The sequence below is a fragment of the Nannobrachium achirus genome, assembly GCF_963921795.1.
Source record: "Nannobrachium achirus genome assembly, chromosome: 6".
In the NCBI taxonomy this organism is placed as follows: Eukaryota; Metazoa; Chordata; class Actinopteri; order Myctophiformes; family Myctophidae; genus Nannobrachium; species Nannobrachium achirus.
In genome coordinates, this window is record NC_137815.1 from 59,081,016 (window position 1) to 59,107,470 (window position 26,455).

General features: G+C 43.3%; 1 protein-coding gene across 1 annotated transcript in view; it reads right to left on the minus strand.

Annotated features, from left to right (window-relative positions):
- Positions 1 to 26,455, minus strand: part of nfasca (neurofascin homolog (chicken) a) — a gene marked incomplete at its 3' end in the record, with an annotated part of 110,100 nt that overhangs the window by 29,038 nt on the left and 54,607 nt on the right. The window contains exons 5-21 of the mRNA XM_080727384.1: positions 26,298 to 26,403; positions 21,650 to 21,846; positions 21,338 to 21,460; positions 16,129 to 16,299; positions 15,280 to 15,330; positions 11,500 to 11,611; positions 11,176 to 11,360; positions 10,281 to 10,412; positions 9,866 to 10,009; positions 8,907 to 9,018; positions 7,929 to 8,095; positions 5,371 to 5,518; positions 3,367 to 3,491; positions 1,622 to 1,666; positions 1,086 to 1,187; positions 751 to 948; positions 195 to 265 (exon numbers count right to left, since the gene is read on the minus strand). Of these exons, the coding sequence (XP_080583510.1) occupies positions 195 to 265; positions 751 to 948; positions 1,086 to 1,187; positions 1,622 to 1,666; positions 3,367 to 3,491; positions 5,371 to 5,518; positions 7,929 to 8,095; positions 8,907 to 9,018; positions 9,866 to 10,009; positions 10,281 to 10,412; positions 11,176 to 11,360; positions 11,500 to 11,611; positions 15,280 to 15,330; positions 16,129 to 16,299; positions 21,338 to 21,460; positions 21,650 to 21,846; positions 26,298 to 26,403 (2,189 nt within the window). The remainder of the gene's footprint in view (positions 1 to 194; positions 266 to 750; positions 949 to 1,085; positions 1,188 to 1,621; positions 1,667 to 3,366; positions 3,492 to 5,370; positions 5,519 to 7,928; positions 8,096 to 8,906; positions 9,019 to 9,865; positions 10,010 to 10,280; positions 10,413 to 11,175; positions 11,361 to 11,499; positions 11,612 to 15,279; positions 15,331 to 16,128; positions 16,300 to 21,337; positions 21,461 to 21,649; positions 21,847 to 26,297; positions 26,404 to 26,455) is intronic.

Below are 26,455 nucleotides of genomic sequence, written 5' to 3' on the forward strand. Positions count from 1 at the left end.
CCAAGTTTCAAATGTGTACGTTTTTTTCGCGAAGCAAAGCCCTGCTTCATCAGACAAGGCTGTCGCACAAAAGTAGTGATAAATACAAAACAAACGGTTTTGGACATACAAGGTTTCCACCCGACAACGACGATATGGTACATGTACAGACTGGTCCAGACACCAAAGCAGTCCTGCACTTCTATATGTCTTACCTCCCACGTGATCTCCATATTATTCTTTTTGGAACCCCAACCTCGCAGACCACTGGGGATGGCATCTGGGGCTGAACACATGCACACGAACATGAATACGCGTGCACATACACACACACACACACACACACACACACACACACACACACACACACACACACACACACACACACACACACACACACACACACACACACACACACACACACACACACACACACACACACACACACACACGATTCAGCCAGATCGAATAACAACAGTAACAACCATGCCATCAATGGTACAGTCAGGATTTCCGGCAAAATTTGACCTGGTTTTACTTTTATTAGAGTTTTTATTACTCTAATCTAATTACTCAAGTCTAATGATAATTATAACTAATTATAATTATAACAATTTCCTGACAATCAAAATATGTCTGAATTGTTGATGGCAGAGAATAGCAGACCTATAAGCTCACAAGCACGTAGGCCGGCTTGTAGGTCTGCTATTCTCTGTGAGCAACACCGTCACACAACAAAGTATAAATCAATCATCCTTCTGGCCTCCTCACCAGCTCCGCTGGTCTTATATCTGGGCGAGGGGCGGCTTGGCTCACTCTGGCCCACGGCGTTGACGCTGATGACCCTGAACTGGTAGTTGATGAAGGGAGAAAGCTGCAGGATGACTGAGTTGTGGTCTCCTCTGTAACTGGACAGGTTCTGCCAGGTCCCTGGCTGCCAGCGGTCCTCCTCAAACTCCACTATGAACTCTGAAGAAGACAAATAATGATGAGTAGAATGAATGGGATTAGTTGTTGGAGTGATCGTCGTGTGTGTGTGTGTGTGTGTGTGTGTGTGTGTGTGTGTGTGTGCGTGCGTGCGTGTGTGCGTGCGTGTGTGCACTAACGTGTGATGGGGCTGTTATGGTCATTTCCTGGTATCCAGGTGAGGCGGACGCTGCGTGCTGCTGGGTCTGACAGGTCCAGGTCCAGAGGAGGATCTGGACGATCTGGAAAGAAGGAATAAACTCATTAGACATGGAGCATATAATGTACACACGCACGCACACATACGTGCACGTGCGCTCGCACACACCTCTCATTCCTCGCTCATAGCTCTCTCTCTCTCTCTCTCTCTCTCTCTCTCTCTCTCTCTTTCTCTCTCTCTCTCCTAAGACACAGGCACTCCATGCAGAAACATAAATAGAACTCATCCTTTGGCACATCATAAACGAAAGGGAAAAGAAAACATGATTGATTTCTTTTTAACAGCACTTTAGAAAGCATCATAACTACAGATAGGCACAAGATGAGAAAAATATAAACACAAAGAAAAGAGATTGAGCACAACAGATAAAGAGAAACAAATAATGACATTAAGACAGACAGGCAGAGAGACAGAGAGAGAGACAGAGAGAGGCTTTGACCAGGCCCCTTGTGTTACCTGCAGGCAAGGCACTAGACACTGAGGGGTTGAGGGAAGCTTCCTCTGTGAGGCAGGATCAAGGAGAATGAGGAGGGTAGAGGTTAAACTTCACAGGTTAGTCTACAAGCAAATCAGCACTAGGGGAGCAGAGACTCACGGTCCACACCCACCAGACACGTAAACGCACATGGGCTTTATTGCATACACAAACTTGCGTATGAACTGTACTTAAAGGAGAATTCTGGACTAGCCATCGTATCGCTAAATCGCTTATTTATATCGCTTGACAATTCATTTTTTTTGTTTGCATCTGACCTTTATCATTTTCTGAGGAGCTGTTGGAAAAAGGTGAACGGTCGCTAGATCCCACCCCCTGGCAAAGAGAATCGGTGCGCTAGAAATTGGAATTGAATTTTCACCTCTATGAGTGGTTAATAGTTGGAATAACATCAGATTACGGTAATAAAAGCACTAATCCGGAATTCTTCTTAGAATGATCAATTATCACAGTGCATTTTTTCAGCATTTCAGCAATAATTATTCAGCAATAATTATATTACAACCGATTAGTTGTATCTCTTGTCTGAAATGCCGGTATCAAAATAATATTTCACAGACAAGTGAAAGAAAAATTCTGCTGATTATTTTCCATTGCTAATTCGTTCTTTAAAATGTTTCAGACAGCGCAATAAAGACTTTTTTCATTCTTGAATTTGAGCCAGAAGCTATTTGAAATCACCAAAAATATTGATTTGATGACTGACGACGTTGCAAAGATTAAATGTAGAAGACATACATTTTTGTTTGACAGCCCATGATGGATTCATAGAATACTGTTCACAGAAAGATATTTAGTGTATAGGTAGGTAAAGACCATTTTCCTGAGCGCTCCTGTAGAGAGCACCGCCGCCATTGCTGTGGTGTCAATAGCGGCAGACCTCCGTCCAGCATAGCAGCACAGTGTCTATTGACACCACAGCAATGGCGGTAGTGCCCTCTACAGGGGAGCACTCAGGAAAACAGTCTATACTAGAATAAAGAAAAGGCCCCAAAAATTAAGCCCAGAACGGAATAATTCACTCCATGCCCGCAAGCCGTGCACCCGGCAGCCAGCGGTGCCAGGCTGCCAGGGATGGAGAACCATGCATCCATCCATTAACATGTCTGGTGGGTTTGGCACATTAAACACGATGATTACGTGTGAAGTGCTTCTATTAATGCAACTCAGCTTCACTACAGTGCTTAGTCTGTCATTACTGCGCAGCATTATGTTAGTACACTGGCATGCAAATAGTCTTCGTCGATGCTGCTGACTTAGGCTCATTCAATAGCATTTTAGTAAGCTGCTGTGATAGTAAAGCATGCATCATTTCCATTTCAAGGCTGAATCATCATTAGAGAATGAATGCTAATGGGGTATTACAGCTTTATTATGCATATGCAATGATAAATATAAGCATTACAATTATGTTTATTATGATTATGATTATTATTACATACTGTGATGAATGAGCTTTATGTTAAAAAGGTAGCTTTGATGTCAGAGCAATACATGCTGGAGGATATTAGATCTGAGTGTAGTTAGTCATCATTTGGATTGTGAAATCCTGAGTGATAATGTATGTATGTAGTGTGTGTGTGTGTGTGTGTGTGTGTGTGCGTGTGTGCGTGCGTGCGTGCGTGCGTGCGTGCGTGCGTGCGTGCGCCGTGCGTGCGTGCGTGTGTGTGTGTATGTGTTACAGGAGGTTTGTACAGCAGTGTACCTAACACAGAGAGGCGGGCTGAGGCGGAGTCTTGGTCGATGTCAGATTTGACAGTGCAGGTGTAAGTGCCCTCATCCCCCTCATTGACATTAGGGATGGACAGCGACTCATCATCCTTCTTTAGCCTGAGAAACACAAGAGGACATAGTAGGGTGACCAAACATGTGACCAACATGGAAGACTGCCACTAGCAGTTTCCTACATTTTGTTTTTTAATTATTAACATTCAAAATATTTTCAAAAATCATTCCCATTCCCATGAATTAAAAACAAAATTCAATACTTTTTTCAGTAATTTCATGAGGAAATAAAAGAAAAACACAAATGTTTAAGTAGTCGATCTACAAGCTCACAACGCGTTGTGAGCGTTGTGAGCTTGTAGATCTGCTATTTTCTGCTATTTTTACTAGTTCTGGGTCACAGGCTAAAACGTTTGGGAACCAGTGAACCACTGCTGTATATCATCATCATCATCATCATCACCACCACCACCACCACCACCATCATCATCATCATCATCATCATCATCATCATCATCATCATCATCATCATCATCATCATCATCACCACCACCACCACCACCACCACCACCACCACCACCACCACCACCACCACCACCATCATCATCATCATCATCATCATCATCATCATCACCACCACCACCACCACCACCACCACCACCACCACCACCATCATCATCATCATCATCATCATCATCATCACCACCACCACCACCATCATCATCATCATTATCATTTGAGGGTAGCCGACAGGCGTAGCTTAATGGGTAGACGTTTGGTAATCAAAAGGTGACCAGTTCGCCTCCCGGCCCCAGGCTATGTGTCGAAGAAGCCCCCCAACCCCGAGCGCTCATCATAACCATCTGAGCAGCCATAGGCTGGGTGAAGCTGAAATGTGTATTTCCCCATGGGACTAACAACGACATTAAGGTTGAAAAGAAAAGGATATAAATACAAAAATATGTGGGGAATATAAACGATTTAGTCCATAGTTATCGTGACATAAATACATTACATGTTCTTCCCCATCTCGCTACCCTCAGTTTCTTGTATCTCTATAATGCTATGGCAAAGAAACTTGACCTAAAAGAATAGGTATATATAGTAAGTAGGTCGGAGTGGCTTATTGGCGGTATCGGCCTAGAGTGTCTATCCCCTTTTCAATGCGCTAGAGCAGTGGTTCTCAAACTTTTTGGGCTTCAGTAACCACTTTTCCTGATTGCTGAATCCAAGCACCCCCTTTAATCAACAACAACATTTAATAAAAAGTCCAGTTTTTTCCTGGGGGGTTTCTTTTATGTGTGTTTTTCTTGTTGTGCTTTTCTTTGTTATCTTAAAAATGTTGTCCTGACATCATGCCCTATATTTAAATTCAAAAATCAATAAAAACATTTGAGACATCCTCCTATTTTGATGCTGAGACAAACTGCAAGAACACGTTTTTGAACAAGTTTTTTCCCCGGGTTTTTGGCCACACAACAAACTTTCAGTTGTTTGTGCCAAGATGTAGGCCGGACACTGAAGGCAGCGCTTCAGTTTACTTAAGCCTGGACATTTTTGTGTTTTCCCATTGGTCCTTGACCGGACAAAGCCAGATGTAGGAGCTATAGCTCCTGTTCCAGGAGCACCGCTCAATAACATACCAACTCTGTGTCTTTGTGCTGAGCTAAACTGCAAAAATGAAACGAAAAAGAATCACGAAGAACAAAGCGGGGGCTCGGTGCTCACGAACAGCAGATACAACGTTTCGACCCTTTCAGTCTTTTTCAAGTATGAAAGGCTTAGGGAGCCTATTTCATGACATTTTCATCCACATAATAACCCGGCCAATGTTGGAAATCAGAACCTGAACAGGCTGATTGGCGCGTCTTTGTAATAATCCCAGCAATATTGGGCATGCTGATAATGTGCTTCGTCTGTGCTGCCTTTTCTGCCTGTACTGTACAGTATAATAGATTGATTACAAAGGAAGACAGCTCCTTACCTCCATCCCAGTGACAGGGGTTTGTCGTCCTTCAGCCATACAACTTCAATTGGCAGGGTGGGGTCTGACTGGACCTTACAGTCAAAACGAGCGACGGAGCCCCTGTTAACTGACTGGTGCTGAGGGAGTCGCACGATTCGAGTAGGCTCTGGGGAACAGCAGGGAAAGGACACGGACACACATGTGGATGCACACAAAGAAGCAAACACAGAGGCACATCTATACTATAATTTTGCGAATGTCTGTCTGTCTGTCCCAGCGTTTCTCCTCAGTGGCTGGAGCAATTGATCTGAAATCGCATCACAATTAGCATATGAACACACCTAACATAACTGTGAAGCCCGTTTGTCACTTTCACAAATCGTATGCTGTATTTTAGCATTTTTATGGTGTATCTATCTATTCTGCATCTAGCTTGAGGCGAATCTATTCTGCATCTAGCATGAGGCAACATGTTTAACCAGCTGTGTGTGTGTGTGTGTGTGTGTGTGTGTGTGTGTGTGTGTGTGTGTGTGTGTGTGTGTGTGTGTGTGTGTGTGTGTGTGTGTGTGCAGGCAGGCGGGTGTGTGCGCAGGCGGGTGGGTGGGGGGGGGGGGGGGGATGGGGGGGGTAGCCATTAAACGAAACGGGTATTTCTTACATTGATGCTCCTACATATTATCATGCAAGCACCAGTTAAAGTTACTTTCCATCCCTAATATACTGTATGCACAGTGCACATCCCATAACCCACACACTGCACATCATTTTGGAGCTCATATCTTTGAACGGGTAAGGGCTAGTGAAGATAAACAGACAAAGACAGCACAGCACACAGGCACACACATATCCGGGTAAATTAGAAAAATAGGACATTGCAGCCATACAGCTCAGGAATCTGGGGTCTTAGTATCAGATGTCTCTTCCCAGGCTATTACAATGGCACAGACACTTGAATCTATGAGACATGAGAGCTACAGTCAATGGAATGGATGTCGTATCCACTTGTAAGAAAGAAAAGTGTGGGTAGTGAAATGGACAGCTACACTTGACAAATGGACCATTATTGTTGATACTATGAATAAAGGAATTAATTGCTAGGGATAGAAATATAAGGCACTTGTAGGAACTTTAAAACAAAGGCACAGGAGATTTCTGGTACTTTGCTGTGGTTGAGTTCTGGCACAACTTGTAGAAAGAGTCATGGAATTAGTACTGGTACAGGAATAAGATCAAAGGATTCCGGTCACACTTGCAGTACCACCAACAACTTTAATTTTTTTTTTTTTTTTAGAACTGATGTATTTTGGCACATGGCCTTTGTAAAGGTTAAAATAGCTTATATAAGATTTTAATACGTTATTCCCAGTATTGCAAGAGTAATCATATTCCTAATTTGGCTTTTGGCACAAAGAGTCAAGCATTAAGCAGGGACAGTCGTTTCATTCCATGAACACTGAATGTGATTGGTTTATCTTGGGGTGCAAAAGTTCATTCATACATATTTCATGAGCCGTCAGAGATCCCAGTAATACCATAACTCATACACCGATGTTACATGGGATGTGTTGTAATAATACACTGTATTTTCCCTTTGATGTCACAACACTATCCTGTGTCATGACAAAAAGGCTATGTACTGTAGTGTCAAATTAAATGACACATTTTAGTAAAATATTGTCATTCTCATCCCTTTATAGTCTCTAAGTAAAGTAAAGTATAGTTTCTATAAAGGATTCCCATCAATTTACCAACTTTCCTTTTTACTTTGCTTTTGTAAGGAAGTATTGTGATATCTGGGCACTAATGTCATCATACCTCATTGCTTCAAGTGCAGTGATTTTTCTATCAACCTTGGATGGTGTCATAACAGTAACACTAACAGTGCTGTCATAATGTCATTATAACACACTGTTCATAGAATATATACCTGTTCTACAGTCAGGGTTCCCACACATTTTTACCAATGAATTTCCGAAACTTTTCCAAAACATTTCCAGAATATTTAACCCAATTTCCAAGACTATAATTGTAACAATAATTCCGTTCAATAACAAGTCGCTTACTCCTATACGCAATGCCTAAAGACAGGTAGTGCCAGTGGTTCTCAACCTTTTCAGGCCGTGACGTCAGAAATAATCATATTTTAACTGGGGACCCCGGCACCCTGACGAGCACAAGTTAAGTTCTATTGTGAAAATAGCCGATCTACATGCTCACAACGCCTCGCAAGCATGTAGATCTGCTATTTTCACAATTTCTGCCTCTAATATTTGACAATTTGGCCAATGTTTAATTTGTCATTTCAGAGGTATTAACAAAATCAATAACCAAAGACAATGCATAGCTATTTTTCCAGGACGTTCCAGGACCCTTGATCAATTCCAAAACTTTTCCAGTACTGGAAGAATATTTTTCTAATTTCAAAATATTTTCAGGAATTTCATGACCGTGGGAACCCTGTACAGTGTAACGTCAGTTATTATATTTATTCCGTTCTGGACAAATCTCATCATCTCTCCGACCGTTTTCAGTGGCTAGAATGTGGCTTTCATGTCAGTATAGGTGTGATGTCTGACCTTTGACTTCCAGGCGGACCTGGTTTTCCGTCTTGCCCAGAATGTTGCTGGCTACACAGGTGTAGGTCCCCTCGTCCTCTGCCCTGGCCCTGGTGATCTCCAGGGTCCCGTTGATGTGAGCCCTGTAATGGCCTCCATCCAGCCCACTGCCCTGTCCGTTCTTAAACCTAAACACATCAACATGGAACACATTAACCACATTAACTATAACCTCATTCCCAGCCTTTTCTCATCTCCCGAGGAGAAAAGCCCGGAAAAGAAACTACAGGCAGAAAGTGTCTATAATTGGTGGTGCCTCCGTTGTATGCACTGTACTTCCGCCGGAACCCGTATTTTGTAACCAATCACAACACGGTTTTCATACAGATATTTTCATTTCGTACATCAAATTTGGTATGGTATTCCATATTCCATCTGCAAAGTGAACAAAAAAGTGATCCCTCCCTAGCAGTGGTGTGATATGGATTTTAGAAGTGGTGCACCTCTAAATTCGTGACGTGATGATTCATGTGCAACTAAATAAGTCTGGGCTCGCCGAGCCCAACCGAGCCCACGGCATCTCACCCCTGCTCCCTAGTGAACTTTCAGTAGTATGGTGAAAGGCACCAATACAGATTTGAAAACATTTCTGATTTTAATTAGGCCTGTGCAAAAAAATTGATTTACTATATTATCGTGATGGTAATGCCGGCGATTCAATTAATCGATTTCGATTTTCCCGATTGTATTTATTTATTTATTTTGATTTTGATTAAGGCGAAATTAACCTGAAGGTGAAATAACCACTTTCAGTCAGAGTAAGTACAGGTCCTAAAGGAACAGTTTTAGGTCATGTCACATGAGCATGTCATGTTATGGCTAAAGCTAGCACAGTGCTGTAGGCCTGCAGCAGAGCGATTTATTTTTTATTTTTTTATGACTGTTGTGTTCTGTGTTTTCTGGCAAGCAGTGTGTGAAACAGTGTGAACCAACACTCACCAGCGTAGCAGCGGTATGGGAGAGCCAAAGAAGGGGCAGTCGAGGAAGGTGTGGTTGTTCTTGACTACTTTGATCAGCTGGTTCTTAGGGCCCATGATCCTTGGAGACATGTCTGCAAGGAGAGACACAATCATTTTGTTAATTATTAAAGGCCCAATCAGTGATACAAAAACAAAGAATTAAAATAGAAGTGGAGATATTGTTTTATTCTCCAGTTGATTGACTCAGTACTCATACTAACACTATAGACAACAGATTACACATTATTTTAAAACTATATTTTCTGTATTTGGTGGCTGTAATACTGTAGCTTTGTTTACATTTGAGTAAAACAGAAATATATTTGGATTTATGATGCAGTAAGAAAGTTCTACATTATTTTCCATATAGGCCTAAAAATATGAAACCATTGAAGAATATAATGTAACCCTAATTTATATCGTGCCTTTAAACACAGCTGCTGTGTGAGCACTAATCTATGGTTAGAATGGCCATGGTCACAGACTGCATGTCTACATTACAGACCACAACAATGAGGCAACATTGTGTTTTAAAGTTTTAAATTAGTTCAAAACAGTTGGTTACCACAAGCAGTTTGTTGCTGGTGCTGGACACAAAGTGACAGTTCTAGAGAATAAAAGTCTGCACAACAGCATTGCTCCTAGGTGTTTAGTTTACTTTAAAACACAAGATTACAGTACATGGTACAACGCTTCGGACCCATTTGGCCTTCATCAGGCTGGTTCATCTGATGAACCAGATGGAAATCTGTCTAAAAAGTGTTATATTGAGGCAGGGAGGTTTGTGGTCATGGTTTTAAATTGTCCACAGAGAATAGATTTTTCGCATGTGTTGGAGCACTCCAAGGAGTCGGGGCACTAAAATAAAGGGCTGGCTTTCCATATTACTCATGAGTGACTCAACGCCTAACCAAACCCAGTCATCAGCCAATGTCTCACCCAGGATGCTGACGAAGGCGTTGGCCAGCAGGTAGCCATGGTGATTGGAGGCATTGCACTGGTAGACAGCACTGCCTCCGATCTGCACCGAACGGAAGATGATGGTGTCTCCGAGCACCTGGCGGCTGGGGTTAGGGAGAGAGGCTGATGGTAAGGAAACAAAGAGAGGTGGAAGGAGATGGGAGAAGAGTGAGTGAGTGAGTGGAGGAGCAGGAGGAGGAGGAGTTAAAGCAGGACGAAGGAAAATGAGTGGAAATGGAGATGGAGAAGAGGAAGGGTTGCGGTAAGAAGAGGAGAAGAGAGAAAAATACATTTTGAGTAAAAGGCAAATAGTTCAGTCAAATACGACATACGGTATTTCAAGAGAACACAAATACATCTGGATGGATGGTAGTAAATCAGCGGTTCGACGTACCCTCAAAGGGCTCTCCATTAACAAGCCATTGGATGTGAGGTTTGGGATTTCCGTTGGCTCGACAAACCAGACGGCCGTTCTCGTCAGGGGCTAGCACCAGATTGGTCGGCTTGTCCAGCCAATAGGGAGCCGCTGTGCGACACAGAAGTGCGTTAGATGTGACATATCCACAGACACACACATTCATAAACAGAAACAATGTTAAAAAACTGTAAGAGATTAAACAAGTGTATACATTTGTGCTATGGTAAAAGGTCAGTGCACACCATTGCAACTCCTTACAACTACTTGCAACCATTATCCCCAAATGTCTCTAAATGTTTTGTTGTTGGTGTGGACAAACACTGAGGACTTTAGTGTGTACTGACACAAGAAGCGGTGAAAACAAAGATAAATAAATAATCTCCACACTGAAAATGTTCATCAGGTCAAATCTTTCCCCACATTATCTTCATTATCAACATAAATAAAATAAATGTTTATTATAATAGCGTCCCTGCAAGCCAAATAACGCCTTGATGAAGTTATGATAACGTCCTCCGGTGACTCTACCAGGACGTCATATGGACTATAGGATTATTGTTATATTGTTTGTAATGTTAGTTGAAATATGAGCATGTAAGGTTATATTCTGGGACATATCTGAATAGTTATGATATTTATCTGGCCTCGATCGGACCCTCTCTGATTAATCCAGGACGTCCGTTTTCGTGGGCAGGATTTATGTTGGTTGAAATCAGGTGATATTCTAGGCCAGACCTGACTAGTCATGGTTTGACTTGATCTGGCCCCAATCGAGACGTCACTGATTGGTCCAGGTCCTGACCGTGCTTGCTGGGGTTTGTCTAATTCCATCATTTTTGAAATATTGCGTAGTTAAAAAATCCCCCCTCACCTTTGACCTCCACAGAGATGGAGTGCTGTATGCTGCCGATACGGTTGTTGGCCATGCACACGTATTCCCCTGCATCCTCCTCTGACACACTGACGATCTTCAGGGTCTTGTTGTGGTTCTCTAACTTCACCTTCTGTACTGGCAGGTCTCCTCCTTTCTTGAACCACTTAATGTTTGGGGTCGGACTGGAGGACGGAAGGAAGAGGGAGTGTCAGTGAGTGTGTGCTTGCATAATGCGAGCATGTAAATGCGAGTATGTATACCTCGTGCGCGTGTGTGTCTGTGCGTGAGTGCGTGCGTGTGCAACTGTGCATGTTTACTTACAGTCCAGCAGCAATGCACTCCAGCAGTAGCTGATCTCCTCGAAGCACCATCTTGGAGCTGTCAGTCCCCGACGGAGAGAGGATGGTTGGCGTGGACTCTGCTATTTTACGACCTGCAACAGAGGACAAGAATAGAGTGAGTCACACACACACACACACACACACACACACACACACACACACACACACACACACACACACACACACACACACACACACACAGGAATCTATCCTCGTCAATTCGATTTCTTAACCCTAAATCATTACAATCCATCTTCAGAGCATGACTCACTTCCTTGGAGGAAGGAAACAATCGCTTTGTAATCAGCACCACACAAATCTGATGCCATTACTTACATCTCTTCCACCATGCCCTCTCTGAGATGTCTTTGCCAAGACAACAGACCCGCCCCCTACCCTCCAAGGCTTTGGCTCACTTTCCAGACTGATCTGAGGCCAAAGCACTCTACAAGTTGTCATTTTGGCCCTCAGATGGGAGAAAAAGATTTTGACATTGATTTTCATGGAAGGTTGTGTGAGCTGCCAACTTCCAAGCAAGGAGATTATAGATTAAGATTCAAAATGTGAAAGAGCGTATTAAAATACTGTTTAATATGTCCTGCTCTGTTCTTGCCAAGAGCTTATGTATGGTATCAAAGCAGAGCATATTTAAGGTCACCTCCCAGTTGAGATATTTCTCTATTCTCTAACCACATGTTAAACATTCCCGCAGGGTTTGACTTTGACATTTAGCTTATGCTGCATCATAAATGCTTCCCCTGCCAATAATTGGAGCATTTCCAGAATGTTTTCAGGCCTTTGGAGTTGGGCTTTAGGCTGTTAAGTGTTTTCTTTTTTATCAACCACACACAATGTCGAGTGACTGCATAAGACAATAAGGCACTATAAAATAAACAAGCAGTGAATGTTCCACTTGTGGATGTGGCCTGCAGCGCAGAAACAAGTAGGAATTGTATTACATTTAGCATGCGACAACATCGTCTGATGAAGTATAAATTTAGGTCTTTATCGTACGACAATGTTAAATGTAAAAAATAACTGGCAGCGACACTGTTGTTTGACAAAGCATAAATTAGGCTTCACAGTTAAAGGCATAATGTAGTTTTGCCAACATCACCACTGTTTGATTAATTACTAGGAACTTACCGTCAAACAGAATCAGTAAATACATTTGCTACGATAGAAAAACACTGTTCATACCAGCCTACACAAAGTGTTTTAATTCTGAAAGATACTGCTTCCCAAACAGTACACAGATTCATTTAGCTGGCTATGCATATCAACACACTTTCATTTAGTTCCCTGTATGAACACAAAACACGCAAAAGAGCTCTGGACGTTGATACTGCTTTGCTAGCATGATCCCATCCCAATGTGAATACATTGACAACACTCTGCACAAGATATGATGTTAGCGGCTCTGCAGTCTGTAGCACTGTGCTGCGTATATTATGCTGATGAGAAGTGTGCTGGGTTAAATTAGCGTTAGTCTCCATTGTGATGCAGATCTGTGTGGGATTAAAGCATCTGTTAGCCGGGTTAGCATCTCCAGTGGCCAGCAAACAGACGAGGGTGAGCGAGGAGGACCTATTGTTACTGACACTGGGAGAGGAGATAAAAGAAGAGAAGTGGAGGGTGTCAAGGATTAGTAGCGACAACTGCCATAGAGCATATCGTCACCGTCGGGCAGAAACCTCGTATCTCCCAAGTTTCAAATTTGTATGTTTTTTCGTAAAGTAAAGCCCTGCTTCATCATACAAGACTGTCGCACAAAACTAGTGAAAATAGCAGATCTACAAGCACACGCCTCGCACCGCACCATAGATCGGCTATTTTCACTAGTTTAAATCATTTTTAAAATGATAAATACGAAACGAACGGTTTTGGACATACAAGGTTTCCACCCGACAACAATGACATGTATCCCCTCACACACACGCACGCACACACACACAAATGCGCGCGCACATACACACACAATGCGTCACTAAGGCGACACAGTGCCCTGGAAATGCGTGGCCTTGGTGATGTTGGCTGCACTTCCCAGGAAGTGCTGCAGTCTCGCAGGACGAAACCCTCCCCCCACTTCTGTTTATTTATGAGAGAGAGAAAGAGAGAGAGAGAGAGAGAGAGAGAGAGAGAGAGAGAGAGAGAGAGGGAGGGAGGGAGAGGGAGGCGAAGGATCATGTGCTATGTGTGTGTGTGTGTGTGAGTTTGTTTGAGTATTTGTGAGGGTAGATGAGAGCATCCCATCTGATAACCAACTTAACTATCCCCATCTTCTCACACTGTTCACAAGTGTCTGCATGGCATACAGTAAGTGGGACACTGCAAATCCAATCTGCATACAGACATAGCTATTAATGAACACTCCATGGATCCAAATAGAATATTCATAATCTAATCCTGGGATGGTGCCCACGCACAGCTGGAGCCTCTAGTGGTGACTCCCATTGGTGGGGTGGGGGGAGCCCCGGTTCCCATCCTGTCCCTATGAGAATTGTCTCCCAGAGGTAAAAAAAGAAAAAAAGAAGAGGGTATTCCACTGGGCTGCAGTTCCTTAGGTCAAAGCAATACAACATATGCTGTCCCTTTCACAACTCTGTCCCCTCTAGCAATATGCCCATGAGGTTGGCCTTATGAATATATGAATATTCCAATACGTCCAATATAATTAAAGTCATGGGCAATTTGCTTTAATGTGTTTATGGATTCAAATATATTCTATGAAATAAATCAATTTGAGGTTTGAAGATAATAAATTATATCTTCACACATTGTGACAGAGAGCATCCTGTGTGTATATGTGTGTGTGTGTGTGTGTGTGTGTGTGTGTGTGTGTGTGTGTGTGTGTGTGTGTGTGTGTGTGTGTGTGTGTGTGTGTGTGTGTGCGCGCGCGCGTGTGTGCGCGCGCGCGTGCGTGCGTGTGCTCTTTGAGGTCTCTGTTGACATGACATTTAACTCTTCTCTGTTGACATGTGACATTTAAGACTTTGTGACACTTTGTGAACAGTCGACCCTCCCTGGGGGACATTGGTCCTAAATTGTCAGGTTCACCTTTGGCTCCGTTGTGTCACAGGTTTAGCTAAGTTAAGTAACAGCTTGGGGGCAGAGCCATCACACCTGCTCAGTCCTCTGAGACTCACGAAGCATCCTTTTTCATTTCAAGGACCCCCCGTTTGATAAGTAATTGTATTGTAAATAAGTATGTAGATAAGTATCTGATTAAAAAGAAATGTATCTGTGGAACCCAGTCTCTAATGTAAAACCCCCAGGTTTAATTTAACTAGAGTTACAGACCCATATGGGTCCATTTGGAACCCCGGTGTTCCCCGGACCCGAGTATCAAAATATGTTGTTCCAAGGACCCTGAGAAAGAAAGATCCGAGTAAAAATATATTATGTAAAAATTAAGATATTTAAAGATTTGCACAAATTGCCATGATTTTTCAAAAATAGCAGATCTACGAGCTCATAGCACGGCACTCGGCGCCGTGCTATGAGCTTGTATATCTGATATTTTTGAACGGAAGTATAAAATAAGGGCTAAAGTGGTTAAATATCTAAAGTGATAAGCGTGAGTTATGCAGGTTAGATTTCTAAAACATAAAAACAGGAATATCAGTCAGTGGTTGACTAAAGAACTACCCCACGGCGTGAGGTAATTGGAGCGAACGGGTTAGCAAGCTGTAGCAGCTGTTAGGATGGTGACAGCACAGACAGGACACGGAGCCGTCCAGACTGGAAATGACTCACTCACCGCTGTAGGGATCAGAGGAGTTGTAAGACAAGGTGTCATTATATGGATCGTCTGAAAATACAGGTACAGGTGCACACAATTGATCATCAGCACCACACCGCGCGCACACACACACACACACACACTGACAGACGCACACGCACAAACACAATCCTAGAACCAATAACAAAGTCTTCATGGATATTGATAAAAAAATACAATATTGCACGCTGCTGAAAGAAACAAATTAGATTGTTATGAAAGTACGAGATAAATCAAACAGTCTCTTCATTTTGGCAGGCTTAGCAGACTCGTGTTGAACAACCTAATGAGATATTATGATTAGTTGAGAAGGAATGCCTGTCATGTCACCATGCGGCCTCTAGATGGGGACATCTCATAATTCATGTGCTATGGATTGGGGGTGACCTTACCTTCATAGACTATACAGACAATAGGGATGGAAATAAACACGCAGAAACGCAGAGTCCTTCAGATATTAAACACTTGAAACCTACAATCCCTGTTCTGGGGAGAATGTTTGTTTAAGCTCACAATGCATCGCATTGAGATGTGTTGCATGATTTGATTTATATCCTTCTACACCCTCTATACACAAACATTTGACAAACCAAAGTCGTGCAAAAAAGTATTTTTTTTCTGCTTGTACATTATTCACTCCATCCTACCTGAACCGCAAACACCTGCACTTTAACCCTGTACTGCATGCACACAGAGCTGAAATGCAGTTAGAAGGAACTATTCACCTTCAAAAAAACATTAGTTCATGAAGTTTATTGTTCAATAAATGTTGTTGGGTGATCGCGGGGCCAGGATCCAGATTAAGAGAGAGAGAGAGTATCTACTCACTGGTCTGCACTTTAAGCGTGAAGGGGTTCTTCTGCTGAATGGTGTGCGTGAAGAGGAAGCGAGCGTTGCAGCTGTAGTCGGTATGGGCGTCTTTGGCCAGCACGTTGGAGAAGTACAGGTCTCCATTCAGTCCCATAGACACACGCCTGTCTTGGGGGATAGGCATCATGGCTGGAGAGACAGAGAGAGAGAGAGAGAGGGGTGAGGTGGGAGCAGGGGTGTCACAAGGGGGGGAAAAGTGGGACTGAGTTACTAGGGCCCAAGGTGGAGGAGGCCTTAATTATTTTATACTTTAGTTATTGAAAAATAGCAGATATACAAGCTCACAGCTTGAGCTTGTAGATCTGCTATTTTGGAACAGTCGTGAAAATGTGTGCAAATCTTTGAATATATGTATTTTTTTAAGCGAGCATTTGTAACTAAAATCTTGCTTCTGGGGGTCCCTGGAACTAAATATTTTAAGATGGGATCCGTGTCCAAATACATATCATTTTCAGATGAAAAGGTTTGAGCACCACTGACATAGAAACATAGTTTTTTTAAAAGAACCTTAGGATTTGAAATATTCAAAGACTTAAAAATAGTAGATATACAAGCTTGCAGTGCGGCACTCGGTGCCGTGCTGTGAGCTTGTATATCTGCTATTTTTCAATAGTTAAAGTACCCAGGGCCCAGAATTTGGTGCGACACCCCTGGAGAGGGGTTAGGTTGGAGGAACAGGAGAACGAGGCTGCCTGAGGTTGAGGAAGGGAATGAAAGGCACTGAGGGAGAGATCGGTGAAAGGTATTGATTGAAACCATCACAGTCTGCAAAGTCTTCAACAAATAGAGTTGAATCCAAATTTGATTGTAAATATCAAACTCCATATCTCAATACATAATACATCCCAGTGAGGAAAGAGGATGACAATTTAACCACCTAGGCCCTATTTCATTCTTCGTTGTATGACGGCATCCGGCAAAAATAGCTTGGAAGCTTGTAGATCTGCTATTTTCAGGGCCGTTTTTCTGCACAGGCACGTTAGGCACTGTGCCTAGGTTCTGTCATGGGGGGCCCCAAAATGCACCCATGCAAACAGATGTAGTGCTACACTAGTAGAAACAAAACAGAGAGGGCACAGTTTTTCCCTTTTCTTTTATGATGGCTAGCCAGATTGATAAGGCTGAAGTGGTTGTTGCCTGTTTGGTAATAACTATTAGAATCTACAAAGTAGACTAACTAGCAATCTGGGAAGCCAGATCAAAGAAAGGGTGACGCCCACTCGGGCTGTCTCTCTTCGTAGCGACTCTGAGGCTGTCTCGAGAGATTAACTAACTAGTAACTCAAGTTTTCAAATAATTTTAGTGGAGTAAAAGTAGAATAATTGCCTCTGAGATGTAGTGGGTAGAAGTAAAAGTATTGTAAATCGGAAATACTCAAGTAAAGTAAAAAATACCTTAAAATTGTATTGGGGTAGAGTGCTCTAGTGTTTATATATGAGCTGGAGGGGAACCATTTACATTATATTAGCCTATTAATTATTGTTTGGTGAGGAGGGGAGCGACTTGCATTATATCAGGCTATTAATTATTGTTTAGTGACCCGTTTTTAACCGAGAAAAACAAACAATTTCACGGAAAATCGGCCCGTGCCTAGGGCCCAGTTTGACATCAATACGGCCCTGGCTATTTTTGAAGATTTTCATCTGTGCCCAAAATAGGGATGCCATTGCCAGGTTAAGGGTGGTTAAATCTGGGGTCCCCATGCACTGGCCTACCGGTCCAGGCGCATACCACATAGGTTCAGTGTAGCCTGTCAGTGTGTCACTGGTTCAATTCCCGATCCCGACTACCTTTGCTGCGTGTCACTCCACATCTCTCTCCCCATTTCCTGTCAGTCTACTGTGCTATCAATAAAGGCATAAAAGCCCCAAAACATATCTATCTAAAAGTGGTTAAATCTACAGTAACTCTGTAAGAGCCTGTTAACATTCTACTTGACCGGCGAACCACAAACTATGGCCTCCATCATCTAGAATCTGTTGATACACTATGACAATGCTACTGGACTAAACTTTGGTCACAGTAGACAGTTCACCGTTTAGCCTGTTAGCTAGTTAACAGTGTCTGCAGTAATTAGTCACGGTTTATGTGAACGTGTCAGTGGCTACAGGCTAACCCACACACTCAGACAGGCCATCATACTCCGTCTGTTGCCATGTCAACTGACACGAGCCGCATGGTTGTCAAGAGGATGCCTGAGGACCAATCAGCCGCCAAGCCAGAGGTCCTATGCGTTGGCGTGTTGGTGACAGCAGGTGTCATGATGACATGATGTGCAATGTACAGTGTGCTCTATGTGATTATGTACAGTATTCTTGAGCTATGAGGTATACAGAGAGTGTGCCAGATCCAGTAGCACCAGATACAGTAACAATAGCAACATCATTATTTATTCATTATTTATAAGTAAATGTGAAGAATTTGATATTGCACTTGTTTGCTATGTGTGCCTTCACCCTTGGCACTTTTCTAGATATTTTTAATTATTTATTGTTTACTTTTAGTTTTTTTACTCATAAAAGGTTTTTTTTTTTCTTTTTCTTTTTTTTCTTTTTTTTAATTTTAGCTGCAGGGTACCATTGTTAGTGGGGTTAAGAGAGGTGCAAAATGTGTAGCTAATTAATTCATGTGAGGAACCTGCAAGTTAGCGATCTACAAAAGAAAGAATGTATTCTTCCTTAGCAAAGTAAGGCAACAGATAATAATACATGAATAATTCACCATTGTGTTGCAGCTGCATAGTAAACTTTGAGGAACAGGTTAGCATGTTTTAGCAGCAAGTACAGTGAGTATACAGTATGATAAGAGTATTGACACCATTAGCTATTAGAGGACTAGACTGTCATGAGCTCTAGCAGTAAAATGGCTCCTGGCCGGGCTTGGGTTCTGCCCTCTCAGCTCTTTGCTCTATGCAGTGCAGTGCAGTGACTCTCACTCTCACACACACACACACACACACACACACACACACACACACACACACACACACACACACACACACACACACACACACGTGCACGTGCGCACGCACACATGCACACACACACACACACACACACACACACACACACACACACACACACACACACACACACACACACACACACACACACACACACACACACACACAAACATTTATTCTGGCTCAGCAGAAGCCAGCACCCCACTTGGGAGGAGGACAAAGAGGGAGAAAAGAAAGAGGCGAGGAGAGAAAGTTAGAGCAGTATCGACTGAAAAGCGCCTTCTTCAAACAGCTGAGAGAGAGAGAGAGAGAGAGAGAGAGAGAGAGAGAGAGAGAGAGAGAGAGCGAGAGATAGGGAGAGAGACAGAAAGACAGGGAGAGAGAGACAGAGAGAGAGAGAGAGACTGACAGAGGAAAACGTGGAATCAAGTACTAAATGAAGAGTTACTCATGCTGTATTTTGTGCAGTGTGTTGTGACCTTGTAAATCGTCTATTTTTGGTGTGCGACACTGTGGTACGACCAAGCATAAATCAGGCTTAAGAGGTCAGTGCAGAGGACAACCTGTTATGTAAAACAGAGAATGAATGAAATCCCTGCAGAAATCTGGACTACTGACATGATAAACACGCAACACAAGCCTGCACAGTACTCCTTGTGTGTGTATAGTATGTATTTCGTAATTTTGGGTATAATCCTTATATTTCCATTTTTTATTTCTCTTCTTTGTCTATAATGGCATGCCCAAAATAGGGACCACAGGTTGAAAGTACTAACATTTTATGTGTGAAAAGTATTAATGAAAAGAACAGCTTGTGCGTAGATAATAACTACATTGGAACACAGGTAATTTGTTCTATTTCCTGAAATGTTTTTTTGGACATACAATTTTCACCAAAAGGTCCTTTTAGAAGTTTCAGCCCATGCCTCTCTAACATTCTCTGCACGTCCCTGCCTCACAGGCCAATAATGTCTGACATTTTACCTAGCACTGTTGCATGTACAGTAGAGTTGACACACTGATCCACAGTGGATCGTGCATATGGCACACTGGAATCTACACTCCTGTTTGGGAGTGGGATTATCAGGTATTCCGTGATGAAATAATCTTGCCACTACACAGATACATAATGTATGTCATGATTATGTTTTGAATATTAATTTCACTGAGCACCGGCGAGAATACGACTCCAGCTGCAGTGTGCCCTGGAGATGTGTCCGTACATTGCGGTTTTGCTAAATGAAAATCCTCTCGCACAAGCTCTTATACTGTAGGCCTTAGAGAAATGAATGACAGTTAAAGCTTTAAGCTCCCATTTAAAAGGGTGACTGACTGATTAAGCTTCCACCCTAACATGATAGATTGTTTTTAATACCTCCATTTTAAATGCTTGTAATTATGCCACCTGTCAACCCTGTAATTGCAACTACCTATTTACACTATGTTAGGGATGCACAGGCCCAGGGTTATGTTATAGATGTTAGATGTTACATCATTTTAAGCGACTAAGTGGCTGCTGCATCAGTTCAGAGTCAGAGTGCCAGACTCTGCTGCATTGAAAGTCTACGATGGAAAACAGGCGCGTACACGAGCTGAGGAACTGACGTGACATTTGAGCGTTGGCTACACTCACAGGCTAACTAAATTTCGACAGTTGCGTTGAGATCAGTGTACGGCTGTACATGCATCTTTTTGTCAAATGTGGCACGTTTCAAAACATCTGCAAGGATGCATGCATGGACCTAGTGCAGGGGTAGGCAACCTATAGGCTTTTATTTTAAAATCAAATATTGTTTTAAACGTAGTCGATTAAATTAAGTCGCCTAATTTGCAGCAAATGTCATCCTGCAAATAATACTTAATTCATTAAAACTCTGAACTTTGACTGGGGAGGGAGTCAGGGAGATAGTTGGGTTATTACTCTGAGTCTAATGATCATTATAACAATGTCCTGACAATCAAAATATGTCAGAACTTTTGATGGGGTGTCATTAAAATGTATGTTGACATGGCACACTGACTATCTAGAAAATAAAAACGTGGCACTTCATTTCAAAAAGGTTTCAGTTTTTGTGTGTGCACTTGCCTGCATGAATATAAATGTGTTTTCTTATATGTTCGTGGCACAGATGTAACAGTATGAGTGTGAATGCAAGAGAGAGAGAGAGCATTATATCTAATGAAAGTCTCTCTTCTACCCCTTACCACTGTTCATCCAGAAGGTGTATGGAGGGGGGAGGCCAGGAGGAGGGTTGCAGGTCAGCACCAGGGGAGATCCCTCAGCCACAACCACTGGCTCCAGCACCTCTTTAGGCCACAGAGGAGCCTCTGAGATGGATGGAAGGAAGAGAGGGAAACAGACAGATTGAGAAGAAGAATGAGAAGATGATATACGCTATATGTTGATGTGTATGTGATGTTTGGTTCACATCGTCATCGTCAACGTTGACCATCCCTTGCCTTTTGTGTGTGTGTGTGCGTGTGTGCGCGCGTGTGTGCGTGCATGCATGTCCTTACTAGAGACTCGTAACAGGATCCTATTGGACAGGGCCGTTCCATGGTCATTGGTGGCAAAACACTGGTACTCCCCCTCGTAGTCTTCCGGCCGGCCCCCGCTGCGGAAGCCAATCTCCAGGGTTCCCGAGCGCTTCCGCATGTTCACCCGGGGGTCTTTCCCGATGTTGAAAAACTTCCCGTTCCGTCGCCATGAGAACCTGGCCCAGAAAAAGTTCAAGAGCATAGGCATTAGCAGAGAGCCAGTCTGTCAGTCTGTTTGTCTGTTACTCAGATTAGGATCAAACTTGGCCGATGAGTTGCAGTAATGGGTCAGGACCTGCCCTTTTTTCAGATCGGCCAAAGGTTAAGATCTCAGTGCGAGGTCAAAACTGAGCCCTATGCATATGCATACCATGTGTCTCTACCATGTGTCTTTCTATATTTGTAGAACTAAAGAGTCACATGCCATCACTATCTCTCAAACACACCTCAACCTCTTCCAGCGCTATATCTCTTTGCTTCAGCTTCTACAGAAACCCAGTATTCTCAGTCATGGACAAACAAATAAAGAGTGTCACACTGATATACAAGCTCACAATGTGCTGCAATGTCCTGTAAGCATTTATATCTGCTATTCTCGGTGAGACGGTGGGATGTGCAACCAAGTAGTATAAATCAGACATAACCCGGAGAAAGACACTGAAACGCACAAATCTTCTTTCTAATTATTTAATGAACAAACATGAACGCTAACATGATCAACTTTTTGACACTATGGTGTCCACTCTAGCATCGAGAGACGTTGGTCAATTACATCGGTAAATTACAATTTAGGCGTTTAGCAGTCGCTCTTATCCAGGATGACTTACAAGTACGAGATTGCGGTCATGTTTGCGCATTGAATAATTGAAAAGAAGCTCAGTGTGCTCCAGTGTCGTTCTCCGGGGTTATTCCCTCCAAAGTGAGCCTGAGTGAGTCTTTACTGAGCGGTGTATATACTGTATACCAGGGGTTTTCAAAGTGGGTGTCGGGGCACCCTGGGGTGCCGCGACGGCAGTCCAGGGGTGCCGCGAGATAATTTGATAATATTTGGAATTTATTTGGACACTTGAAAAAATATTTAGTATCATTTTAAACTTGAAGTACAAAGTTATTTTCAGTCAGTTCAATTATCTCAACATTTTCCTCGCAACATAATCACTAAAATATCATCGCTGTCGGGCAGAAACCTCGTATCTCCAAGTTTCAAATGTCTACGTCTTTTGGTAAAGCAAAGCCCTGCTTCATCATACAAGACTGTCGCACAAAATCGCGAGGCGTTGTGTGCTTGTAGATCTGCTGTTTTCACTAGTTTAGTACATTTTATAGATGATAAATAAAAAACAAACGGTTTTGGACATACAAGGTTTCCACCCGACAACGACGATATGCTATAAATATAAGGTGCTGGGAGTGAAAATTATAATGTGGGGTGCCTCGAATTAAAAAAAAAATATTCATGGGGTGCCCGGAGACAAAAAAGTTTGGGAACCCCTGCTGTATACAGTACGTTAACATAACCAAGAGAAGCACTCCATTTTTGGTGAATAGTCCGTTTTACAAAAGGCCGTCCGTGCCTGTTCTGGTCAACGTTTCACTTTGCGCCGGAGCCAAGCGGCGCAGTGAGGCCAGGAGTCCACGGGACAATGGCTACTATTGTAGGCCAGCGTGGTGTGGTGAGAGACTGATTGGTAGTGAATGAGTGAACGATCCCTTTTGCTGAATGATTCATGAGCATGAATAGTCAACTGGGTGCATTATTCTAGCAGCACAATGCCTGTCCCGGGACAGGGGAGAGTGAGTGTGTGTTGTGTGCATGTGAAGGCCCGCGACTTATTTGCGAGTTTGTGTGTTTGTGTGCGTGTGCGTGCGTGCATGTGTGTGTGTGACGTGTGTCTTATGTAAAGGCCTCCAAATAAACAATGTCTCCATGAATGGGACCACTGTCCTCAGCTGGTCAGACCCCCGGTGATGTAACAACAGGGGACCCAGTGTCTGAGTGAGAGTGAATGTGTGTGTGTACCTACAGTATCTGTGTGTGTGTGTGTGTGTGTGTGTGTGTGTGTGTGTGTGTGTGTGTGTGTGTGTGTGTGTGTGTGTGTGTGTGTGTGTGTGTGTGTGTGTGTGCGCGTGCGCATGTGTGTCTAGTCTATGGGGTCAAAGTTCAAGGATATTTATTGTGGTATCCCAGTACAATACAGCAGGTACTTGCAACAGGTAAAAGTGTAATACTAAAAACTGTGGATGCATATTGTGTGTGTGTGTGTGTGTGTGTGTGTGTGTGTGTGTGTGTGTGTGTGTGTGTGTGTGTGTGTGTGTGTGTGTGTGTGTGTGTGTGTGTGTGTGTGTGTTTGCACATGAGTGCCTGCCTGCTTGTGCAAGCATGCACGCGCACGCGTGTGTGTGTTTTGCTCTTGTACACTGTTGAATGCATTTCAAGACATGCCTTTGTTTAAGTGTATACTGTGTGAATGTATGTGTGTTCTTGTGTGCGTACAGTATGTGCATGTACTGTATGGTTGTAAGTGGGTTCTGGTTCTCAACGTCTGGTCCGGGGTCCACCAGTGGGTCAAAATGGACCCTTACGGGTCTGTAACTCTCACAGTGTACAAATGGAACCGAATGGACTGAGAATTTTACTGTGTAGATTCGGGGGGTTCCAAAAGATAAATAATGATTCAACTTGTACCTGCTCAGAGTTACAGATCCCTAAGGGTCCAATTGGACCCCTGGTGGGACACAGGTCCAGACTTTGAGAAACAGTGATTTAGAAGAACAGCATACAGTTAAAACAAACTAGACAGTGGGCGTTGTTGTTACTGGTGGACTTAAAGTTACAATTTGGGATTTTTTTAATGTACCGGTATCCCGGTATGATACAGTATTTTAATACAAACTAGCACATGGTTTGGTTGTTGTCCCCTACTATTCCACTGAGAAATGTAGACCCCACGTTGGGTAGGACACCATTGTTATTGTAGTTCATGCATCACTGCAATAACCTCTTTCCGTCGGGAGAGAGAGACAACGGACATAAAACGTACAGATTGTACAGTATCTTTAACGAGGAGGGAGCAGAGCTCCATGACTGTGACTAAGACAGAAACACTAAAACCAAGAGTCAGAAGGACACAGACACAGAAACTGATGTGGGAGAGGAGATGAGAGGAGGCGTATGAAAGTGAAGAGAATTGTGGATTCAACTGTTGTTATTATTCTATGCTTGACACCAGGGCAGGAATTTCACAGCGGCCACGACAGCCATTGGCCTCGTTGCCCCTCTGTTTGGTCGTGTGCCCCTCGAAAAAAGATGCCCCTCAGACACGTTGGCCTTCATGCCCTGCCTGCACTGCCCAAGTTTTCCCAGATAGCTCTTGGTATCACAAAATAGTTCTACTTAATTCACAACAACTTCACATCATACAGACATGACGCCAGGTAGAACAGACAACCAAAAGGGGTGGAGGGTGGGAGGGGGGAGACAAAAAGAACAGTGGCTTGTCAGGACAGACAACTGAGGGCAAGCAGACAGGTGTCACCTTGATTTCAAGGGTGTTGCGAAAATGTAGCTTTGGGTTTTGGGTTTGGCGGTTGGTTGGAGAGGGCCTCCCATGGTGCATGCGTAATTGTTCGCGCGTCTGTGCGTGTTTGAAGGACAGTGGGGTACAGACAGCGGTGCGCATCTTGAAAACGATGGCACAGCCGAGTAGGACAGGTCTGCCACTAATGACTGTCACTCGTTATGACCGTCACTGTCAGAGAGTAACAGAAGATTGGTGGTGAGACCGAGAGAGAGGGGAGAAAATAGAGAGGAGAATAGGAGAACAGCACAGGGACGTGCAGAGAATGCTAGAGAGGCAGGGACTGACATTTATAAAAGGGCCTTTTGGTGGAAATATCGAAAATAGCAGACCTCCATGCTCACAACGCGCGTTGTGAGCTTGGAGGTCGGCTATTTTCAGTACCTGATACCACACTAAACTAAGCATAAAGAAAGGCAATACTGAAGACGTGGCATAGGGCATGGATTTCTACACAAGGGCAATTCTTTCAACATAAGACGATGAATTTAGTTCAGGAGGGTTTGGGCAAGGCAATTCTCTTGAATGCTGCCTTCAGGTATGGCATGGAAAGAGGGCATTTGACTTCTTTCACCATAATAAAAACTGCATTCATGGTCTGGAAAGGGCACTTTTTTACAGACGGATAAAAGGGCAAGGGCTCAAGCCCCCTTTCATGTCTATGTGTGCACGTGTTTGGAACAGTATGAGGACAGGAGAGGAGGTAAAAGAAGAGAGAAGAATTGGAAACCGGACAGGAGAACTGTGAGGAGACGGAGGAGGAGAGGAGGGAAGAATAGACAGTAGAATAGGAGAAAAGAAGATATGAGGTGAGATGAGGAGAGGAGAGGAGAGGAGGAAAATGAGAAGAGGCGAAGTGGATACAGGAAAGGACAGTAGAGGAGACAGAAGAGGTAAGGAGGACGGAGAAGAAGAGTAGAGAGGGAGAAGAAGGCGATGGAGGAAATAGAGAAAACAATGACAAGTGTGAGCGTGCGTGCCTGTGCGTGCACACATGTGTGTGTACGGGTGCATGTGTGTTTGCTGACTGTTGACGGTCTATCACTCACGTTGGTACAGGGTTTCCCTTGGCTTCACACTCAATGATGATGTTATCTCTGGGATCCACAATGTAGTCCTTCAACGACTGTTTTACTATGGTGGGAGGCTGCTTCACTGTGAGGGAGAGAGAGAGAGAGATAGAGAGGAAGATAGAGAGATGGAAAAG